At 35.5% G+C, this 14,904-nt stretch overlaps 1 protein-coding gene across 33 annotated transcripts in view; it reads right to left on the minus strand.

Moving 5' to 3' along the window:
- Window positions 1-1,813, minus strand: part of LOC148019225 (gamma-glutamyl hydrolase 1-like) — a 94,624-nt gene extending 92,811 nt beyond the window's left edge. For 11 of the 33 annotated variants that reach the window (XM_087660807.1, XM_087660803.1, XM_087660798.1 and 8 more), the window contains exons 1-2: window positions 1,582-1,802; window positions 1,320-1,391 (exon numbers count right to left, since the gene is read on the minus strand). In XM_087660807.1, the coding sequence (XP_087516933.1) occupies window positions 1,320-1,360 (41 nt within the window). In that variant the 5' untranslated portion in view covers window positions 1,361-1,391; window positions 1,582-1,802. Of the gene's footprint in view, window positions 1-1,319; window positions 1,500-1,581 lie in introns of those variants that run through there. The other 22 variants (XM_087660792.1, XM_087660788.1, XM_087660789.1 and 19 more) reach the window with 11 other exon arrangements.
- Window positions 1,814-14,904: the final 13,091 nt, after the last annotated feature.

Here is a 14,904-nt window from a genome sequence, read left to right on the forward strand (position 1 = left end):
CGACAACACCACTGATCATCTAAAGGGTGCACTGACACTTGCAAAAGCACCACTGCAACAGAAGCTATGAGATACTACCTCACAACACACCATTAGGCCTTTGTGCACACCTCCCCATGTCATTTTTGTCAGGAACTGTAGATGTAATTTTACAGATGGCATTGCCATTTGCTTGTAAAGAAGACTTGATAATATTCATATTTGTGAACCAAGCATACAAACTGTTAGTTGCAGGATGCAATATGACCCCCGGACCAACATTTCCTCTTCACCACTGCCAACTCATAGCCTAGAAATAATCCCAGATGGATTGCCTTCATCACATAGTAACATTGCTTAGTTGCAAAATAAGCATAGACTTCCACGAGAATCAACATCATCAGACTAAAGCATTTTATTTATGAGACCATTGTGTTGACCATGTTCACAACTCTTTTATCAAACAATAATCAATACAGGCCCTGAGGGTTTGTAGAGGGACTCTGCCTTCTCTGGTCCATTCTGTACGAGCCATTTCACAGTAGGCACATCTCCTACAACTTTCTTTGGTCTGGTGGAGAGGGCAGAAAATCCACTGCAAACTGTTAATCGCAGAGGATGCCCCAACCAGATCTTCAATGACCAGTTCTACAAGATGCCTGGGCAGCAATGGAATTCGTCTTCATAACCCCCTTCTTACTATATATACTCAGCTTGTTTCATCATTGTGTTTTACTGCTAATAGTGCCCATCTGCTATTTCTACAATCTCAAAACTCCATTATATCTCATTTCCTTAGATTTTTGGCCCTACCTTATGCATTGCTTTCAATGCTTGCAGGAGCTCCCTTTTCTTTTGGCAGAGGTTGCACATGAAAATGATTGTTGGGTTTCTGTGAGCTGCATGAGTACCTATCACAGTCCACACCGTCCAATCTGTACAGCTATCAAGGTGCAGGCAAGGTAGCCACTCAAAACCAACCACTTATGTAAGAGGTGGACCTCATAGAGAGCACAGTGCAAATGACTCTGCCAAAAATAAGTCCGAAAAACCAAGAGATTTTGCACAATCTCTCTCTCTCTCTCTCTCTCTCTCTCTCTCTCTCTCTCTCTCTCTCATGTTGAAGTCTAATCTGCTTGGTTCTGGCTATGAGAATGTACTTTTGGTTTGATAATTAACTGCAAATTTGGTAAAATTTTACTTGAGGATACTTCTGATGTTAAGAGAGTATTCAGCTTTCTTTATGTTCAAGATTTGCTCGTCAACACGTTGTTGTAACACACACGGAGAAATTGGGCTTCATAGTTGAAAAACACATTATATTTGATAGCCGGACTGACCTGAAGAAAGCAGAATTTTGTGACTCGTCTCCTGAGTACATTCACCCCAATACCCGGTGGCATGGGCTTTTACTGCAACAGGGGCAATCAGTGGATCGACAAGGTTCTCTCTCTCTCTCTCTCTCTCTCTCTCTCTCTCTCTCTCTCTCTCTCTCGTTCGTTCGTGAGTGAGTGAGTTGTCTGTGTGTGAGAGAAAGAAGGAGCTTCAAGAAATCAAACACATAAAATGGTAGCTGTAAAATTAAGTCGGAATTGTTTTTACCTTGTGGCAGAATGCAACAGATTTCTTGCTGCGATGAGGAATATAACGGACGGGTTAGAAGTACTGGGCGATGATGCCTGCATTCAGGTTGGGGAGAGCCATAACAAAGCGCTAGATAGATAGGTAATAATTGTCGATTGATCATTTAAGAGGGACGGAGGGAAGGAAGAGACAGAAAAGGCTTTCCTCGCCAACCTGCGCGAAAGGATTTCTTGTAGAATAAAAAGTTTTAAAATAATGAATACATTCTCCTCCTATGTATTATATTATATCTATCTATTATCTAAATCTATGGCAAAACCTCACACCAAGCCTTCGTGATAATGGCACATGGGCTCTTCATGACAACGGCACATTAAACCTCACGCCAAGCCTTCATGACAATGGCACATTAGCCCCCAAAGCTACATTATCACACAATTACTTAAGTCCCTTGCTCATAGAAAAGTGCAAACAACATGTAATAAATGGTGCGATGCAGGCATGATGACGTGCAAAACGCAAACAATTATACATTTAATTTTTTTATTAATAACAATATATTTCTTTCTCAATCTCTTACTATTAGTAAAGTAATGAAAGCTTTGCAGTAGGGGGGCATGTGTCCACTCCAAGTCTTCCCGGCAAATACATTTTCGAATGCCACGTGTCGGTCATCGCACCCACTTGTGTGAACTCTCCCCACTGCATTCTTTCTTTGCTCGTGAGACTCGCATCTTTCTCGTAGGCAGAGCCCATGTCGAAGCAAAACAATTAAAAGAGTATAAAAAGGAGGCGGGGCGCAATCGATCCTCAAGTCATACTGGACGTTGTCGGTCCTGTCGATGTAAGGCGGAGAAAGTGGACGTACGTGTGGTACCCATTCGTCGTCAACCTTATAAATGAATGGTAGATGTATGCATGACCTGTCCATTTATATGTTGCTAATACGTATTGTGTCAACATATATATAAACAATATTAGAATAACTTATATAATTCATATTCTATTCATGTTTTTATTAAACGTAATATTTATATATCTCAATAAACACAATACAATAAATACATATTTTTATATGTAATAAGGATAACATGTTTACAATATATACGTAATAAGCATAATACGTATTACAATATATCTGTATATATAAACAATATAAATAATTACATTGATAATATATACGTAATAAGCATAATATGTGTTACGATATATATAATAACGTACATACACATATTACAATACATATTTGTTTTTATATGCAATAAGAATAGTTCATTAACAATATATGTATGTATGTAATAAGGATAATACATTGTATAATTCATAATAATATTAATTAATAATAGTATTATATATTATTATATATAAATTAACGCCTATAATATGTTTACAATGACGTATAAAATTATTGACAATTGATATATATAGTATGTATAGTATTATTTTTTAATAGTATAATCCATATAATATTTAACAAATTGTGTGTACATAGTCATATGTATTTAATATTTAATAATTATTAGATTAATAAGTGCATCTAGAACTATTAAATACAATACTAGATGAATAATTTTTATATACTTAATATTAAATAAGTTTTATATTAATTTTATATATTAATGTAAACATGAATACTAAATAAATATATAAATATGTATCAAAAATGTTTTATTAAATGTATTATTAGATAAATATATTTTTATATGCATAATATTAAATATATTTTTGTATTAAATTTTATATATTAAAATATATAAAATATAAAATAAATATGAAAATATGTACTTGATAAATATAATAATATATAAATGGAATTTTTACATATATATATATATAATATTAAATAAATTTGTACATACTTTACATATGTATAAAAGGTATTTATAAATATAGTTATTTTATCATTTACATATATTATATACGTTTACATTTGTTAATATATATAAATCTCTCCCTCTATCTACATGGCATCGTCCTGACTTCCCTTCTCTCTCTCTTGATCTACAACATAGTCCTCACCTTCTTTGTCTACCTATATCTGCACAATCCTTAGAAGGTGTCACACATGAGCTTTTCCCTCTCTCTTTCTCACTCACCATCCATGTGTGTGCTCCGTGAGATTCTATGTTTGTGTTTTTTCTTCTTTGCTGCTACAAACACATCTCTCTCTCTCTCTCTCTCTCTCTCTCTCTCTCTCTCTCTCTCTCTCTCTCTCTCTCTCTCTCTCTCTCTCTCTCTCTCTCTCTCTCTCTCTCTCTCTCTCTCTCTCTCTCTCTCTCTCTCTCTCTCTCTCTCTCTCTCTCTCTCTCTCTCTCTCTCTCTCTCTCTCTCTCAATTAGTCAATTAGTTAGCTATTAAAATGTAGTTATTTAATTAGTGCCCTAATTTACACCAAAATTTTGGTGCAAAGCACCAAAACTAAACATATGTTTTTGAACTCTACTTGGGATGTAGGCTCCTAGAATGCACTCATTTTTAGCAATGTAAAGAATTAAAACGAGAACTTGGAGGATGCACATTCAAAAGAGATATTGACTTCGTGATGGAAGCAGGATCAAAGTATAGGAATTCATGTGAGATGTAAGGTAGAGGAACTTGCATGTGTGGAGCATCCTTTGTAATTATGGTGATTCAAAGTTTAGCACAAAGCACCAAACTCTATGCACCAGCCTTGCCATGAACAAGCGCAAGGAGGAAACTAGGCACGAAGTGCCTAGTTAAGTTTATTACAAATGCTCCCCAAAAGTAGGAGTAAGGGGAACCTTGCAAATGCACACTTTACACACCATGACATTATACTTCTTATGGTGTATATGCACCTTGGTTCTTAGTCACATGTTCATCCTTAGAGGGTAATCTCCCCTCTTAACCTTCCCATCAATTCCCATGCATGGGACATGTTCCAAACTTTCCCTTTATATCTCATTGTCTCATGTCATAAGGCCTCACCCTTACATAGATAAACAAATTATTTCAAACTTTTACGATCTGTCATCTTCTCTCTCCCACCCTTTTGCACATTGTTACAAATCCATGTGAAGGTTAGATGTCACTAACACGTACATATAGACACACATGGGTTGATTACCACATTATTGCTTCCCAAGTCTAATGTTCACAAAGCACTCCCACACTCCAGCTCCCAAGTTTTATCTTTATTCACTTAAAGGATGGATATTATAGGATTAATACAATCTTGCCACTTTATAGCCAATATGGCACTCTTTCTTTGTTGTACAAAACTATCCCTAACTTTTGCATTCAATTAATATTCTAACATTTGTAAGTACCATCTCGATTTTTCAACATTATGTCGTTGCAATTGATGTGTGGCAAAATTTTTCCACCAATAAATGTATTCAAGTTTGGATTCTAAGGAAGCAAAAACATACTTTCTCGATGAAGTTTTGACAAACAGCAACCCAATGTAAATATCATTCTTTTCACAAATGAAGTTCCATATGTGAAATGACACTTTAATTTTTTTTTTGTGTGTGTGTGTGTGTGTGTGTGTGTGTGTGTGTGTGTGTGTGTGTGAGATCTTGATTACTAAAAAGATTTTATAGAAGTAAGGTAACTTTGCCACTTTATACCAACTAGGCAACTTCACACAAAGCTGCATTGGAGCAAAGTTGCTTCTTCCTCTCCTTAGACATAGAAACCCCTTTTTCTCTCTCCCATTTTCAGCATTTCTTATGCGTGTCACAAATTAGGGATGACACCTTCCGCTTCAATAAATGGTGGGACCTATCGTGCTATTTTCATCATACTCTACATGTTAATTTTTCCCTTGTTATTTGTCATCTCTCATTCACTCCACCTCCTGAATGTTGCAATCACATCATCACAACTAGAATTCGAGGAAAATTTCGAAACACAATCAATGTAGCTACCAAATGATGATTATCTTCACTTTTTTTGGTTTCTCATTTCTGATCAGTATAGCATCCATTTGATGATATGCTAGTGTCAACATCCTTTTTATTTGATGATATGCTAATTATCAAATTCTCTCTCTCCACCTCTACCCTACCTGTTAGCTACACAACATGCATTCGAAAATTTTAATTTATGCTCTTCTACACAATAGATAATGTGCGCATGCTATCAATACTTTCTCTCTCTCCAATTTTGCATGTCTACTTAATAGTATCATTTGATTATTTTCTCTTACTCCACTTTTTCATGTCTAAAAAAAACATGCTATCAAATTTTTATTTATGTCTATGCAACACAATGATAATGAAATTGAATAGCATGCTTTTGAAATTATCTAGGTGATTGCTACACAAGTGCGTTAAACTTGAATTAAACTATGATTGGTGGGTTGAACTAATATTGATCGATGACTACAATTTATTGATTTGCATTGGTTGTTTTGTCCCTTTGCATGCACTTTGCAATGTTTGGAATTGCATCTCAACCTTTGTTCTTCACGGATCGCTTCGCATCTCAACTTCCCTTGCTCAACTTGCGACTTGATATCAGGTGCACTCCAAAACACAAATTTATATATTGCACGTACATCAATTTTGAAATAGTGGTCATATATTTATTTGTGATTTGTAATCATGGTCCTAATTATTAAGCATCAATTGATATTTTCAATTCAAATGTAATCACGTGTCAATCACGTCTTATAAACATTGCTTAGGGTATCAAATAATCATTGATGATTATGTTAATGCTATCGAATTATTCTTCACATCTTTGGATTCCATGATCATAGACTCATGTACTATCAATAGTCTTGCATGGGGTGATTTAATGATCACCAATTCATTGATTCACTTCAGATCAAGTAGTGTTGTCATTTAAGAATATACATTCAATGTTCTTTAAATTCATGTTGATGAATTAGTGATCAAGATCTTGATTTATGTTACTAGCATCCACAATTACACATGGATGCACATTACACATGGAGTGATCAAGGATCACCAATTCATGGAGTCATATGATTTCCTATTATTGAATGATTTCTTGTTATTGTCAATACATGTTTGCACATCAATAGCTATACTCAATTCAATAGTAATCATGTATGTTATATTCTTAGTTCATCGATGGGATTCATAGGGAAATTTTCACTTTTAAATGCAAATTATGGCTTGTATGGCATCACATAGGGAATTTTGCATTTCATAAATTTTCATTCAACATAGTCTTACATAATTTACATACAATCATTATCAATCAAACATTCACAAACCTTTCCATTCATTCTATTGAATTTATGATTATAGCTTTGCTTTTAATGATCATAGAATCATTTTCACATATGGAATCATGTAGTATTGCCTTTAATTATTGTCTCCGTTTACAACATAATGGTGATGGATTCATTTGTTACTGGATTTTATTAATCACTTTTTTAGTTCATATCATCACGTTTATTACTAATCTTCTTTGCATTTGCTCATATAGCAATCTTATATATTGTTTTGTCAATTTGTGGATGCAATTTAGTAAAGGTTATCACGTAGTCTTGCCTGCATTTGATCACATAAGGTATTTTGCATTTCATAACATTGGAAATTCTTGCATTTGAAATAGACTTATAAGTTTTGCATTGGGTCATTGTTGATCAAACATTCATTGACAATTCCATTCATTGGGCTTATAAATTTTGCATTATCCATGGCACCCCCTATCATAGTGTCATCTACACTGCTTATTGAGTCATCAACACACCCAACACCACATGCTATAATTTCTCTATGCAATTCCATTAGCGCACCATAATCAATGGAAAAACATTAGGTCCGCAATCGATAGAAAGAGGGGTAAGAAACGACTTGTCACCTTGCTTCTCGACATATCCCAAAAGTTGATACACCTTTCTCTCCATCGGTCGATGATAATGATAAGACTAAGAAAAAGAGCCAACTCCGAGGAGATATGGAGACCCCCATATTGTTGAAACACTTCGAGGAGTAATGGACACATGTTTATAAAGGAAACCTTTGGCCCAAGGATTGGGATGCAGTCACGAAGAGTGTAAAAGAAAAATTGTGTATTGCTTTTACAATTGACTAGGTGAAAAATACAATAGACACCTTTCAAAGAAGTACAAGAAATAGAAAGTAAAGTCTTTAGCTTTAGGGAGCGTTCCCTCGAAATGGCAATACTTTGTCACACACCCCTCATTGTGTGAGAATCCCAAGGGGTTTTAATAGCAGTGCCATTGTGTTCCATTAAACTATAGATACCACACTAGCATAGAAAAAACAAAAGGACAAAGGAAAGGACATTGTTACGTTTGTAACTAGTTGAGGGCATCAAAGGACACAAGGTAAAAGACAATAAGAAAGGTTCCCTTTGCCTTGATATCAAAAGCCTTGGGGGAAGGAATGGAACAAATGCATGTAATTATGTGAAGTATAAGCAAAGCCCATGTAGCTCACAAAAGAGCAAGGGAGGAGTGGTGCAAGCTATATGAAGAAAGGCAACTTTGAATGCAATTGGATAAGGAGACAAAACAAATGGAGATGTACATGAGATGTAGTTGGTTGCAAAGCTTCGTTCTTGATAGAAGGTAACACTGATACAATAGCTTTCGATGTTGTCAACATTTTTTTAAAAATTTTCAAGAATGTGAGAGAGGGAGGATGGGGAGGAGGAAGTGAATTTTAAATTTCATTTGGTTTCTTGCATGCGGGATGAATGATGTTATAACATTATTAGTTTTAAGCGGAATGATGTACACTTGTAATCAAAATACATGTGCCAAAATAAGGGGTGATGTTGTTAGTGAAGATGTAGTTGACAATCATATTGTAATGATGATGTGTTTCATTTATCATTGGGCCTCATTCTTTGGTAGAGGAAGGGATCATAAAGTATTAAGTGTACTTATGGTGGTGCTTTCCAAGGCACAATGCCTTTTGAAATGGCATCTACTCGTAAATATAGACAAATGCAAGGTTAGAGAACCATTATTTGTATATGACACATTATTGTATGTTGTATGATTCATTCCATGGGTCCAATTCTTGGATTGAGTCACATTTTCCGTGTTCAAATGAGAAATCTCTCATTAGAGAACCAATAGAAGAAAATCTAGCTTTAACATGTGTTCTATGGCATCTAACTCTACTGACTTATCCATTAGGACTATGCCCAAGCTTTTTGGGATATGCAAATCAACAATCATGAAATATATTGAGCTACTTGTTGATACATTATGCACTCCACATATGTTTGCTAGGAAGTCAATTACTATTCCAATTAGGGAATGCTTGAGACCAACATGGTCAAGTTTGAGGACCTGACTTGTCTCCTTAACATGTGTGGAGCCATTGATGGCACACATGCAAGGCTACAAAAAAACCAAAACACAGACACTTCCCAACACAATGCGTTTGTATACATGGGTTCCATTCCTTGTTATTACAGGGAGCGGTTTGCTTAAGTAAGTTATTTTGGAATGTAGTGTGTGTCGCTACATGAAGGACACACAAACTCCACCAACTTCAAGGGTTCAAAAGTGTCTCGACAAATGAAGTCTTGTGAGGTGCTAAGTGAACTAATTATACAAGTGCAAGTGTAGACAGACAATCATGCCATATCTAGTATAGGATTGGGCATATAAACCCACTCATTTCTTTTAGAGCGCAGTTAAGTCGAAAGAAGGGCATGATCTAAGAGAAAAAAATGTGTTTGATGAGTAGGTAGCTAGAGGTTGGGTAAATGTGAAAAATGCTTTTCGGATTCTAAAAAAAAGGTGGAGAATTTTAAGATAATTGTCTTATGATTCATAAGTACTACTTCGCATGAAACTGAAATTCCAAAGCTTGGGAGACCCAGTCGTTTCACGCGATACTTCTTCCGAAATCAAGTCTGTTTCACCTGACTGTTTGATTTCATAATTGGTTTGTATCATTATCATTTGCTCCAAAGGTTGTTGATTGCATTGTCTATTACATATCTATTAACAAATTAGAGGGGCAGCAGTTCCTCTAGACCAAGAAGATCCACACCCAAATGGAGAGATGGCACTTAGGTGTGGAGGATAGTGAGTAAGAATAGGGCTATGGGGTTGTGAACGAGAATGGCATTGGACGAAGACTTTATCCAAAATTTACAAGATGGAACTTTGGTCTTGGTATATAGGTTAAATTAGCATCTAAAAAACTTTATTTTGATTTTGCAAACTTCAACACACACATATAGATCGATGCAAATGTTTTTGTTTGGTCTTAGGATGATTGATGCACCCTGCCCGTCTTTAGGTATGCTTTTATTTTGTAAAGTTTTTGCCTTTTTTTAAGGTGTTATTATGTGTTTGGCATTATACTGTGCATAATTAGATAATTGTTTGGACAACACTTTGTATTGACATAAGAGATTAAAGACTAAGTATTAATTAACTATTTAATGCCAATCTAAGAGTCAATAACTGCTCACGGATACTTGGAAGACAAATTGGCCTAGCCAATTTAAATATTGGTTGATGAAATTAATTTTTTTATCACTAGAGTAATTATTAATATTTTAAAAATTAATTTAATAAGCTAGATAATGTTAGATAACATGATTAGAAGGCTACCACTTGGCAAAACTTGCCCATGCAAGTGGAAAAACATTTTTAGAGGCTAGTGGAAGTCAATTCTAGCCATTGTGAGAGAGGAGGAGGTTGTTAGAGAGCAAGAAGGAGAGACTGTTAATGTGATTTGCAACCACTAGGGATCAGTCCTACATCATGTGATAACAATTTGAAGCCCTCCAAGAGTAGATGGCAGCAACCCAAGTTCCTTCTGGTGTAGATGACAACATGTAGGAGGGGGCATCAATCTTTTTGGTGGTCTTAAGCTGTAGATAATAGCTTCCATGACTATTTAAGCAAGGCAGTAGTAGCTTTTCAGTGTTTCTTGTAATATGAAACTCAAAAAATTCTCTCTCTACAGCATTTCCTCTTATCCCCTAGCCCTCTCTCAGGTTATCTTAGCTTTTTCCAGCAATTTGAGCCATCAAATGAGGAGATTTCAATTAATCTCTACTATAAACTCTAATGTATAGTGGAAATTAAGGTTTTGATATCTACCTCAAGATGCGTACTTAGAAATGAGGGCCTAGGACTTGAATTTCAATAGTTGAAATCGAGAATTTTTAGGGAGATTCAAGAGGCCAACTAGCCAATATCAGATTTGGGGCTGAATTTGTCTTTCAAGGAGTAGGGTGAAGACCAATCCATAAGCAAACCAAGGGGAAAATTGGTTTAGATGCTTGGTCATTAGTTTTGACAGCAAGAGAGACTTCGATTAGCAAAGGAGATTAGAGGATCTCAATTGTACTCCTTCCATTTGCAATATAAGATAAAGAAATACCACAAGGGGTGTCAATTTTGGGACCAATATCCAATGTCCAATATTAAAGTAATAAAGTGTGCATTTTAAGTTTATGTGAATTTTGTGCTTGCTGTAATTTGTATTAAATCTGATTTTTTTACCACCCTATTCAAGGAAAAAAGCTAGTTTCATGGTTCTATCGTCAAGACACCATCAATTTTCTCAAATTGATGGGCATGAGGCACCTGATTGACGGTCAAAAGCTTTGCTCTAGTACTGAAATTATATTCAACTAAGCATTACAACAAGAATGTTTTCAGATAGTGAGATGGAATTAAGCAAGGATGATGCCTCTCAGTCTAAAAATTCACAGTGTTGGGAAAAATACAATGCCTAATCTTGGATAAGGCACAAAGCATGGGCAACAAGCTAAGAATGAGGGAATTGGACAAGAGGTGGGTCCTTCTAGGTCTGTTGAAGCTGATGACTAGCAACAGGAAGAGGAAATTTGATCATTAGTGTTAAGACCAGCTAAGGACAATAGCTAAAGTGTTAATGCAATTGGAAAATGATCTTTAGTTCATATGCTTTTTGAACCCATAAAGAAGGGCAGCAAAGGCAAGAAGAGAAAATCATCTTCAAGAGGTTTGGGACATTAAGATGCACCAAATGAAGAGCCAATATATCAACATGATGTTCCAAACATGGGTGTTGAGCATAAGCAAATGATGCTAGTGGGGCACTTGATGCATAGAAAGGCCAACTTGGAAGTGCCAATCCAATGCTTTTTGGATAGTAGGACATGCATGCAATGATTGGGCAGCCAAGGTGCTTTGGTGGTGCAACTAGTATCCATGCTATGGCGGGTCAGGGACCACACATAGGGATGTATGACACAACTCCTTTATGGTATGCAACAACCAATGCATGGTGTGCTAGATCTAATGTATCAAGGTATGGCTGGTAATATGCATAACCCCATGTATAACAATGTTGGCATGATGCTAGGGCACAAAGTGGCAAGTTTGCCAATGTATATATGCAGTCCATTGTGTTTGGGACTCATGGTATTAATGTTTGTTATGCAAATGCTCTGTATATTATTGGTCGTGAGAAAAAATGTAGCTAGTAATGTATACAATGTATGGAAAAATATATCTTGCCATGGTTAGTAGTATATAAATTCCCATGCACAGTCACATTGCAACGGTCCAAAGTATGCAAACAAGAATATTTCCTAATGCATTTGGTGCTTCTAAAATGTTAAGTACACATGAGGGGTTAGTCAACTAAATGCAATGTTGCATATTAGTTAAGTTGGAATTGCAATAGTGTGAAACTATAAAACATCACAATGCTTAAGGGGAAGAAAGGTGCCAATCTAGTGCAGGTTTAAGGCAAGTAAAGTTAGAGGTAAAGTTTACGTGTGCTTCTTGGTGAAGCTTCAACATTGTTTCACCAATGGAGACAAAATGGATGCAAGAGGATAACTTGGTAAACCATTCTTAATTGTTGCAGCTTTACCTAGATGCCTTTCAATTAGAGTAGGCTCAGTTAGGTTTAGTAGAGCAAGGATTTGAAGTATTGCCTGATGCTGCTCAAGGAGAAGGTAGCACTCCACTCCTCCAGTTGTGGATAGCTCTCGGATATATTAAACATGTGTCCAAGATATTGTGCTAACAATATGTCTACCATGAGGTCACTACTCATTGTACTAGTCACACTGTGAGATGTACATAGATGAGTATGAGTTTCGCCTTGACACTAAAATTATACTTTTGTATCACTGATTTAGTTGGGCATGAGTTTTGGCCTCAATTTTGAGATAAATTTTTTGATCAATTTTTAGCTCAGTTTTTATAAGTTCGAGAACCGTTTATGGTCACTTTTGGGATTAATTTGGCATCAGTTTTTGCATTAGTTACTGATCAATTTTTGCAATCGGTTTGTGATCAGTTCTCAGATCTCAGTTTATAATTAGTTGGCACTTAGTTTTCATTGGTTTACAACTAGTTACATGGACAGTAGCATGTTAGTAAATGCCATTGACAGTTTCAGCCATAGTTTATGTTAAGAATATGCTTTACTATGGTTCTAAAGTCGGAACAATTGAGAAACATGAGTTATGGATGCATCCAATGGATTTCTGGCAACGGTTTTGGACTAATTTCTAGTTTTATGTTATGCATATGCTAGTTGAAAATTTTCAATAGGTTTGGGGCATATGACATGGTTGGACAATAGTAGCCAATGTTGTGACTGTGATGCCTTATGGAAATTCTAGTGGAGTATGTTTTTTCTTTGGCACAATGCAATGTAATCAAGGATGCTTGCAAGGATTTCAAGGGGGAGGTTTGCCACAGGGATGTGAAATTTTGAGATGCTCTAATCTTACCAATAACATTTAATGAATATATTAATCAAATGTGTAAGAATGTTTGGCATATATAATACACATGGTAGTTATTTCATAGTAACAGGTCAAGGACCTAGAGTATGCAGTGGGTGTCAAAGGAAAAAGTTGTAATAAATTATACATGACAGACACTAGGTGGTATTCAATGTCTGATTTGGGCCTAGACCAATTTATTGGCCACTAAATGTAAGTAGTGACATTAGAGACTAGGCATTAATTGATTAATTAATGCTAATCTAAGGTTCAATAATTCCTCAAGGATACTTAGAAGACAAATTGGCTTAGCCAATTTAATTATTGGTTGGTGAAATAAATTTAAGAAGTTGAATAATGTTGGATAATGGGATTAAAAGGCTACCACTTGGCAAAACTTGCCCATGCAAGTGGGAAAAAGGTTTTTAGGGATTGGTGAAAGTTTATTCCAACCATTGTGAGAGAGAAGAAGGTTGTTAGAGAGCAAGGAGAGGTTGTTCATATGATTTGCAGCCACCAAGGATTAGTCCTACAACATGTGATAGTAGTTGGGAGCCTCCAAGCATAGGCGACAATAAGACAATTGCCTCTCTCAAGTTGTCTCAACATTTTTCACTAGTTTGAGCCATCAGAGGAAGAGATCTCACTCAGTCTCTATTATAAACCCTAATTTACAACTTTACAACAAAAATTAGGATTTTGACATCTACCTCGCTATGAATGCTCATAATTGAGGGCTTAGGACTTGAATCCCAATAGTTGAAATCAAGGAATTTTAGGGAGATTCAAGAGGCCAGCTAGCTAATATCAGATTTGGGGGCTGAATTTGTATTTTAAGGAGTAGGGTGAAGACTAATCCCTAAGCAAACCAAGGGGCAAATTGGTTTGTAGACTTGCTTGTCAGTTTTGATAGCAAGAGGCACTTGGATCAACAGAGGAGATAAGAGGATCTATGTTGTACTTCTTCCATTTGCAATATAAGATAAAGAAATACCATAAGGGACATCAATTTTGGAGTCAATAGGGTGTCCAATGTCTAAGATTAAAGTGGTAAAGTGTGCATTTTTAGATTATGTGAATTTTATACTTGTTGTAATTAGTGTTAAATCAAGTTATTTACCACCCTATCCAAAGAGGAAGGCTAGTTTTAGGAAGGGGAGAGCATAGGCATTTTCTTCACATGATGCATTAGCATATTTTGTGATGTGAAAATTGGGGTTTGGAGAGGGGGGGGGGGGGGGTTTGAGGGTGGCTTTTTGGAGGACAATAGCATGTGACATGCTATTGTGTAGGGTTTAATTCCTTATAAGCGTGAGATTGAACCCAACTAGTTGAGTAAGTAAACTTGCAAGTTATATAATTTATGGATATTGTTCATAGGATTTATTTGTTATCTTTATATTTACTAATTTACTAGTTTAATTATTTGTTTATTTTTTACTTTATTTTTTCCAATTTTTAGTTTAAATATTTTTTGTGTTACTACATTTAATTGTCATGTTGGGTTGTATTGATTTTATTTTGATTTATTTGTTTACTTAATTTATTAATGTATTTGTGTTGTATTTATTATATTAGTTTATATGCTATTTCTTAGTTTTACCTATCTTGTGTTAATCTATTTAATTATTTTTGTAATTTTCTCAAAGTGTTAGCCTAATT

Source organism: Lygodium microphyllum, chromosome 20, assembly GCF_053477565.2.
Source record: "Lygodium microphyllum isolate KBCC chromosome 20, Lygodium_microphyllum_v1.1.10, whole genome shotgun sequence".
In the NCBI taxonomy this organism is placed as follows: domain Eukaryota; kingdom Viridiplantae; phylum Streptophyta; class Polypodiopsida; order Schizaeales; family Lygodiaceae; genus Lygodium; species Lygodium microphyllum.